The sequence below is a fragment of the Sinocyclocheilus anshuiensis genome, unplaced genomic scaffold (genome assembly GCF_001515605.1).
Source record: "Sinocyclocheilus anshuiensis isolate Anshui unplaced genomic scaffold, SAMN03320099.WGS_v1.1 scaffold1689, whole genome shotgun sequence".
NCBI classification, from domain to species: Eukaryota; Metazoa; Chordata; class Actinopteri; order Cypriniformes; family Cyprinidae; genus Sinocyclocheilus; species Sinocyclocheilus anshuiensis.
This window is the reverse complement of record NW_015540840.1, coordinates 236,533-246,354: the sequence shown is the minus strand read 5'-3', so window position 1 is coordinate 246,354 and position 9,822 is coordinate 236,533. Positions and strand designations below refer to the sequence as shown.

Here is a 9,822-nt window from a genome sequence, read left to right as displayed (position 1 = left end):
TGTGTGTGTGTGTGTGTGTGTGTGTTCATATGTATGTGTGTGTGTGTGTATATATATGTATACACCTTGCTACGTGCAAGCTAAACAGATGAGTTTTGAGTCTGCATTTAAATGTGGCTAATGTTTTAGCACATCTGATCTCTTCTGGAATCTGGTTCCAACTGCGGCCGGCATAATAACTAAAAGCGGACTCCCCTTATTTTGTGTGAACCCTTGGTATTTCTAACTGACTCGATCCTAATGATCTGAGTGGTCTGTTAGGTTTATATTCGGTGAACATATCTGCTATGTTTTTAGGCCCTAGGCCATTGAGTGATTTATAAATGATTAAAAGTACTAACGGCCTGCTCGACCAAATGGTTGAGCACATTTTGAGTCACTATATTTTATTGAGAGGAGTACCTAACTTAACTCAAGCTGGTTGAGCCATCTCTGCCATCTGCTTGAAGTATGTTATGCCAAAAAAATCCACTAGATGTCAGAGTGTCAGTCAATCAACAGCACTTGTCACAACACTTCTTCTAACATGGATGTCAGAAACAAAGAAATCACTCCTGCCATGTGAACTGTTCTTGGTGAATTTTGGCAAGGTAAGCATATTTTTTTGATATATTACACTGTAAGAGCCTTAACTTTACAAAATGATGTTACTCGGTTCCATGAAAAAACTTTAGTATGTTTTTAATAATTTTTCAAAAACGTGCTCAACCAAACGGTTGATTTGTCACTTTATGGTAAACGTAGAAAAGCTAAGCTAATGTTTTCAGATCATCCATTTCTGCAGTCAGAATGGACTATTTGCTGAGAAATATAAACTTCTGATCATTCATAGCTATGAATATGATACAGCTATTGTTATTTCTTCATGAATATACTGAGATCATTTCTTAAGTATGTATTTTTTTGCCACGTTTGGATATTTTTTGAAGTAAATATATTGAATTCATAGACTTAATGTGTGGAAATCATAATCATCAGAGGCAATTACTTCTCAAATGACAAATGCCGCTGTACTAACATTACTAAAATTGTAAGAGATTATTTATTTGTTTGTTGTTGTTGTTGTTTTACAATTACTAGATGGATGTCAACCGTTTCTATTGTACAAGAATGCACACTCTTCAGGCCCCTGTATCAGAAAACCCCCAAGACTCTGATGCTGATCTCGGTGATGTTGATGACCCAATAGAGCAGTGGTTCTCAAACCTGTCCTGGAGTACCTCCAGCCCTGCACATTTTGTGTCTCCCTCATCTATCACACCTGATTCAACTCATCAGCTCATTATTGGAGACTGCAAGACCTGAAGTGGGTGTGTCAGATAGAGGGAGACATACAAAATGTGCAGAGCTGGGGGTACTTCATGGAGAGGTTTGAGAACCACTGCAATAGAGGATCCGGATTATCACCCCATCCGAGAAGAGGTAGCTGGTGACAGTTCTTTTGAGTCCCTGGATGAAGATGATGCTCCCTCGACAAGCACATCCTCTACAATGCTTCCATGTAAGAAAAGGAAAACACACTCTAAAAACAGTTTCCTTGAAGGAGCCAGAGGATACCTACAGTGCACAGCATTGCTGGTTTACAAAGAAATGTTAATTTATCTAAAAAAAGAACGAAAAAAAATCCTGTTGCGCTACCACAATTGACGGCGTGTTTCTTGAATCATAAAAGCCTAAAATTCCATTATATTACTATCTTTTGCTATTTTTTATAGAATGTAATGTCTTTGGTTTTGTTACTTTTAGTTATTTGTGTTATTTATTTTTGTTTATTGTTAAAAAACAAGAAAACATATAATTTCTTGTGTTAAAATGAAAACCTGAAATATTTCATGGCATATTTAAATAAAGAAGATTCGATATACAAAACTATTTTATTTTGATTATGTTTTAAAATAAATTTGTATTATAGTTCATATTTTCCGATTTTCGTAGTATGTGAATGAATTCCGGTATTTTTATCATACAGTGACATATCAACCGTTTGGTAGAGGCCGATATTTGACCACTAATTTGACCTTAATTGCATCAGCATAGCTGTGATAGGCAATTTGGTTCTTTCTCATTATTTGACTTAATAGGAGCATATACAGGCTAAACAAGAGCGGTGCAAGAATTGAGCCTTGTGGGACTCCGCATGTCATGGATGTCCACTTAGACTTGTGCTCTCCTATACTCACATAATAACCTCTCCCTTCTAAGTATGACCTGTAGGGTTCCAGCACCTTCTGTGAATATCTGTGAGTCTTTTTGCACAACTGTAATTAATCTATCCAGCAAGTATATCACCAATAATAACATTAATATTTAATCATGTATAGGGACCCCCAAGAACTTCCTCATGGCACATTGTTCACATTTACAAAAAAAATAATAATAATAACAACAATAATAATAAATAAAAAATAAGAAGAAATCAGTTTAAATTGTCTCTGGTTTTCTTTACAGAGAAATCTGTGTGTAGACCAGTGATAATTTTATATGATCAATAATAATGAGAGAAGGACACCATAATGATCTTTAAGTTTAAAAATATATATATTTATTAAAAATCTTCTTCATCATCGGCAAAATACTGCAGAGAGGGAGGAAAAAGAACATTACCAAAACAGTGGCAGCTACACTTGAGTTTAAGATGCTACATCTAATACTCCCATTACATCTTCTGGATCCTCCTGAGGAGGTAAAATGGGAAGAGGTGGAGGTGGAGGAGGATGAGGGGGGAAAAGAGGAGGAAGATTGGGGCCCTGCTGGACCCACTCGTCAGCGGAGGAGGTGTGCTCACTGTCCTGCAGAACAACACAACTCAACAGATTGTCAAACTGCACATCATATTATAGTCGCAGTGTAAAGGCATATGCACAAAGCTCAACTTACTGTACGGCTTATTAGTTCAGTGGTCGCTGTCTAGAAATAAAGGCAATTTTAAAAAATAAATATAGAGTATTTTATTAGCCTTTTATTTTATGCAGTATTTTTTTTGTACTTACATCACTGAACCCAGGGCTGTCCACGCCACTGTCCGGCGGATGCATCTCTGTGGATGTAATCATTTTAAAAATAGAGTTCTTATTTACAACTAACTACAGGTGTGAACATTTGAAAGCAAATTATGACATAATGAATGCAAGTGGGAAAAAAATTATTCACTGGGGTGTAAAGTTTGTTTATTGTTGAATCATGTTAACATGTAAATGAAGAACTGCAGTAATGGATATCTGTTTGGCCTACAGACCCTCTGATGTACCAACACTACAAGAGATTCTTGGAAACTTTACAACTGGTTTAATTCAACATCCTATACGCTCCTCTCCACCAGACAGCAAAGGTCTAAAAGTACCATTTTTTAAAATATGTTTCTCTCTCTCTCTCTCTTTCATTTTTTAGTAATTAGAAATATTTAAAAACGCGTGCATTCATGTGCATCTTTAGTGCATTGGAATGAAAAGAAAGATATAATTAGTTGATGATTTGATTGACTAAGTAACAAATGAGGCAGCAACTGAATGTATCACAGTCCATGCAATTATAACTCCTACTGCTGTCAAACTGAAATTACATCAGTAAGAAATACTGTTTACCTGTCGTGTCATTCATGCGGTGTGGGCGTGACTTCACTTCCACGAGAGACTCTGACCACATCAGGACCTACGTAAACTATCTATCTATCTATCTATCTATCTATCTATCTATCTATCTGTCTATCTATTTATCTTCTCCAGGAAATAACCCTTGGCTTCTCAGTCGCCCTCTCCTGGATAAAACTGTGAATAGCCATGTTTTAGAAACTGCTAAGGATTCCTATATTTTAGCAGAAAATAACACTCCAGGGGGAGCTCTTGAGCGGCTGACTTTATTCACAGACATCTTTCAAGTCTAACTTTTAATGATACACTCTCTCTCTCTCTCTCTCTCTCTCTCTCTCTCACACACACACACTTCTGTGCACTCTCACACACACCTGTGCACACTCACACACACGCACTCACACAAACTGGCTGGAAAACTGTTTTTATACAGGCTTGTAATACCTTCTTGCTAAAAAGACAATTGATTTCACAGGTTATTTCATTTGGATGTATTTCTTGCCTTTACCGATGACTGACTTCCTATTTGTCACACTTTAGACTGTTGTACGTTCACATTGGATTTGAAAGCAACACCCTTTCCTCCATACATCCACGCTACCTGAAAGACGACAGCTTGCTGAATCCAACGATACCAGTTATGTGCACATCGGACCTCTGCTTCACCAGATATGGCCAGGTAAGCTTTGGCCAATCAGATCGCATATGCTAATGAGGGTTGAATTAATGAGGGTGAAACTCGTTTTTATCTATATACCTAACCCCTGAGAACCTAAAACCTACCCGTTCTAACCCTGGAGAACCTAAACCTACCCATTTTTACCCTAAGACTACTTAACTCTACCTCTCAGAAAGACACCCCTCATAGAAAGACCCTTAGCAGCCACTTAGGAGATAAATAACTAAAAAGATTAAAAACAAATATATTAACGAGATTTAAATAACAAAGCATCTACAAGCTCATATAGTGACAGCAAATGGATACATAAATATGATGGAGAACATATTATGATACTAAGAGACATTTTATGATTCATGATTGAAAATTCATCTAAAGGTCAAGAAGCACGAATGGATGGCGGGCTCTGGTCGTGGGGCCAGGCCTGAACGGAGCTAGGAAGTGGCCAGAAGGAATTGAAGGACAGTGCACAACCGAAATCGGACTCTGTTTCGATTTTTGGATTTTTTAATCCCTAATCATGTACAGTAGTCATCATAATCAGCTGAAAGTGCAAAATATCACTCAGCTGAATTTAAAGTGTTACAATTTGGGAAATAGAACAATGAAAGTTTGCATTTGTATTAACCTTTTCTTAAAGCAAAACGCTCATTTGAGTCAGATAATTCAGTTATAGGCTACAGCTGAAAATAACGTCCATTTGAAACACAAGAATTATGATCACAGATATTTCTATAATAAAACATTTAAAAAATATATCAAATATAATTCTATAATAATGAAAATTTCCATTTGAAATGTATGAATTATGAAAACATGAAAAAAGTCCATTTAAAATACATGAATTATAAGACAGAAGAAAATAATATTTCTATGAAATTAATTATGAAAATATAAACAAAATTGTATGAAACATGAATTATGAAAATATGTAAACGTCTATTTGAAATACATGAATTATGAACACACAGATGAAAATATTTCTATAAAATGAAAATGTTCATTTGAAAAGCATGAATTATGAAATGAATTATGAATTATGAAAATATGTAAATATCCATTTGAAATACACAAATTATAATACAGATGAAAATAATATTTTTATGAAAAAATTGTCCATTTGAAATGCATGAATTACATTCATACAGATGAAAAGAATATTACTATAAAATGAAAACGATGTCCAATTGCAATACAATAATTATGATCAAATAGATGAAAGTAATATTTCTATACAATTCAAATATACTATTACATACAAGTCATGGCCAAAAGTTTTGGCAGTGACATAAATTTTGTGTTTTGCAAAGTTTGCTGCTTCAGTATTTGTAGATTATTTTTCCACATGTTTCTATGGTATACTGAAAAACAATGATAAGCATATCAGACGTTTTAAAGGCTTTTATTGGCAAAAAAATACAATGAGTCAATATTTACAGTGTTGACCCTTGTTCTTCATAACCTCTGCAGTTCGCTCTGGCATGCTGGATATTAGCTTCTGGGCTAAATCCTGACTGATGGCGATAGTTCTCGGAGTTGATCACAATTTGTGGGCTTCTGCTTGTCCACTCACCTTTTGAGGACTGACCACGTGTGTGTGTGTGTGTGTGTGTGTGTGTGTGTGTGTGCGCTTTACTGGTCTATTCAGACACATTACACACACAGCAGACAGAAACAAGCTGTTATTTCAAAGATTATCCACGTCAGCTCTCTCTGTTCGGTTTTAGCTCTTATATGTAACTGTAAACATTCATCACTCAAATCACAAAAACACTCAACTGTGTTGTTAATTTTAGGAAAGATACCTGTGTGATATTTAAACTGAACTGAGCTGGATGATGACATCACTGAATTCAATAATGAACTGCCTTTAACTGAAAATTGAGTGTTTACTATTATCATTTTGCATTATTGACACACTATTTTCCTATTTAATGCTGTAAAGTTGCTTTGACACAATCTGTATTGTTAAAAGCACTATATAAATAAAGGTGACTTGACTTGACTTGATATTTAAGCATTAAATGAGTTCAGCTTCACATTCCGTTTACGTGACCTGTCAATATGTGTTTAGGAACATTCACTCTGTAATTAAGATGTAATTGATGCAAAATCCCCCTAAACTGTCTGTCTCTAATGTGTGAGCGGTGACAGAATGTCTCTCTCCCCGTCAGACAGACGTGATGCATGTGTGTGTCTGCTCTTTATATTCAGCTGCTCAGACGCAGACGCTCACATCTGCTGAGAGATCAGACTGAGTCATGTCATTCTTCCACGGATCTGAGCAAGCGGCGAGGCTTTTCCTGGCGATGTGTGTGTGGGGAGTCTTCCTTCAGCCGGCAGAGCAGGTGTGTGTGTGTGTGTGTGTGTGTGTGTGTGTGTGTGTTTACGTGTTTGTGTGCATGACGTTTCTTTGCACTAATAGGTTACATTCCCAACAATAAAGGTGCGATCACATTTACAGTTGCTCTGTGAAATTTAGCGGGTGAAATTGTGACCTCATGACTGGGAGTTTTGCATGAGAGCGAAAAAGGATTTTCAAATAGTTGTATCTCGACCAAATATTGTCCTATCCTAACAAACCATAAATCAATGGAAAGATTATTTAATTGAAAGTTATTTAATCTAAAAAATTGACTGGTTTTGTGCTCCAGGGTCACATTTCTTCAAGAGTGTCTGCTATAGAAATACCCATACTTTTGTATGTGTGTATTTGTGTTCAGTTCCCGGTTGGAGAGGGTTTCAATCTGCTGTTGTATCCAGTATCGGTGATTGGACCGCACGGATCTCACACGGTTCTGATACCAGTGATCGGGACTGAGCAGAACACACAGCGCAGCCAAACTCCACAGGCAAACAACAGCAAGGTGAGCGTGTCCTACACCGTCCCCCCCTCTAGCCCGCCGCCCGCCGCTCACTCTAGCCCGCCAGCCTCCACTCACTCTAGCCCGCCGGCCGCCGCTCACTCGAGCCCAAGTAAAAGAAAATCTACTTAATAATTATGCACACCTGAATATAAGACTTTTTCACTTACAGCCTTCATGAATAATTATATATCAATTATAAATAACTAAATACAAGATTAATAGTAGTTATTAAGATTGATGTCGTTTAGAATTGGTCAGATGTGCTTGGAAAAAAATATGATCAGAATATCAACTTACATAATTATGCATGCACTGCATTTTTCCTCTTCTGCTGTCGAGGTAATGCAAGAAATGTTGTGATTGGTTGTCAAGGCAGCCAATCAGAATTTAGCAGCCTCGTCTCTGATTGGCTGGAATTATAGCATATTGTAACGCTGGGTTTTGTTGAGCAAGCGAGCCGTTGGCATTTAGAAAGCAGTGCACTGAGGGCGGGCATCAAGGGAGCAAGCTAGTGAAACGTTGCACGCGCAAAAGAGAAGGTCTGCACAAATCCAAAAACGTATTTTAAATGCAAAATTGATTTTCGTGCGCTCGAAATACTTTCTTCTTTGCGAGACAAACATTTTCTCCACAAAACTATTTCGCGCAGAATTGTGGCAGAGATGTAATCCCATAGTAAGGGGCGTAACATTTCCGTCACACGCTTGAGGTACCAATTTGCATTACAGTATTGGTAGTATCCTTATTTGTTATAGCAGTTTCTTAGTCTTCTGACAAAAGACTTCTCTGCCTCCACTAGACAGTCGTCTCTCAGTTTTGCACAAATACAGTACATACTTGGCTTCAAATCAATTCAACAGTGATGAGTTTGAGCGTGTACAACATATGTACTACAGCATTTACTGTACATAGAATAATGAAAGTTCTCTCATCTGAAGTGCTGCTGCTATGTACTGTAATTATATTGTATGTGTATTGTGTAAGTAGTATTGAAACCTTGTAGATGAGCCTGTAGGCCAACTTCCTTCATGGTCAGTCCATGCAGAAGAACATGCTCAAAATGACCTTTGACCTCATCCCATTCGTTTTTATTCCCCCCCAATTCCTCTTTGTCTCCCACTACCAGGATTCATTTTCCAAAACACATAATCACGTGTGCTCCTGTTCATATCATCCTGAGATTCTGACCTGTGTGTCGTCAGTTTTGCTACTGAATATTCACACATGGATAAATGTGTGCTGTTTGAGTTCATTTGTTGATGCTTGTGTTAATTATATTGTGTGTTTGTGTTTTCTGAATGAGAACATGGTTAAACCTGTGCAAAATGATAGCGTTTTTGTGTAGAGTTTTGCAGAAAACACTGAGCAAATTGGAGCGTGTGTGAAAACAGGTGAAATGTGTTAAAAGCTTTGAGAAACATGTCTTTGTTTCAGGAACTGCATGAATGGTTTGGAAAATTGGGCCAAATTAATCAGTTATAGTGTGTTAGCAATCGAGAAAATTGTAAATTCTCTTTAATGTGACTGTAGCTCAGAAACGTTCCCAACAATCATCACAGTTTTAAATTCAACTCTCCTGTTAGAGTTTATACATTGGATATCAAAAAGAAGCAAGTAACAAAGAAACACTGAGGATTTCCTCCTGGTGTGTGTGACCTTTGACCTCAGTATCATTTCCATTCAGTGGATTCGTTTATTTGCATTAAAGTCTGGTGCCGTCCTGTATTTGTCTGTTTCCCAAGTCATTTGAAATGTTTATCTATTGATAACGGTTTGTTCCTGTAGTAAATAACCTAGACATTTTCATCTCTTCTATTAAATGTGACAAATAAAAATCTTGAATCTTGAATCTTGAATCTTGAATCTTGAATTTAAAGAATTGTGGGTAAAAGTAGTGAACTTAATGAGAAATGAGTGGATTTTGTCCTCTGTGACACAAAGTTCTTTAATAATATTCTAACTCATATTTATTTATCTTTACATTCTATAAATGAAGTGTTTGTTCTATAGCAATACAGCAAAGTACGTTTTCTTTTAAAATGCAGATTCCTTGTGTTTGATCCAACGCATCAAACTAATAACTCTTAGTGTGCTGTGCATGTCATTTTAGTGTGTTAGCAATTGGAAAAAACTGTAACCATAGCGATTAGAGAACAATTTACACGTTCGCATGTATATTTGCAGACACGCTCACAGGTAAAATAACACACGTGATTTTGCTGTAAGAGAAGCACTGTAATGTGAAGCGACTGTATCTGTTTCCTCTGGTAGAGTCTTTAACACGGATGAAGTGTTGAGTTAACCTGAACGCTGCAGGATTAACGGGTTTATAGGTAATCAGTAGAGAGAGCTGACAGACACATTATCAGACAGATAATCTCTCAACCTGCTGCACTCAAGGTGAACGTCGTGAAATAACGAAGACAAACACGTCAAACACACATATGATGAGAGCCAAATCCATGACACACAGAGAACACTGATGTTTCTACTGTAAATTCATCTGTGGCAGAACAATGCAAACTCTTATTCTGATCCAGCACATAAACATGACTGAGAGCTCGATGGTTGTTGCTCAAACGAGGGCTGTGTGAAAAATCTCTCACTCAACTGGTTGATGGTGTTATTGACATCATGAGGAAGTTCTGTCTCAGATTCTCAGTGGATTTGCTCACATGCCTGTGTGTGT

At 37.0% G+C, this 9,822-nt stretch overlaps 1 protein-coding gene across 1 annotated transcript; it reads right to left on the bottom strand.

The window, feature by feature from the left end:
- Window positions 1-2,545: 2,545 nt before the first annotated feature.
- LOC107687496 (SRSF protein kinase 2-like) lies at window positions 2,546-3,909 on the bottom strand. Its single transcript, XM_016484856.1, has 6 exons — window positions 3,732-3,909; window positions 3,582-3,617; window positions 2,991-3,037; window positions 2,878-2,907; window positions 2,661-2,789; window positions 2,546-2,575 (listed from the first exon to the last, which is right to left on the bottom strand). The coding sequence occupies exons 2-6, from the start codon at window positions 3,595-3,597 to the stop codon at window positions 2,546-2,548; spliced, it is 252 nt and encodes an 83-aa protein (XP_016340342.1). The 5' UTR covers window positions 3,598-3,617; window positions 3,732-3,909.
- Between the last annotated feature and the right edge of the window lie 5,913 nt (window positions 3,910-9,822).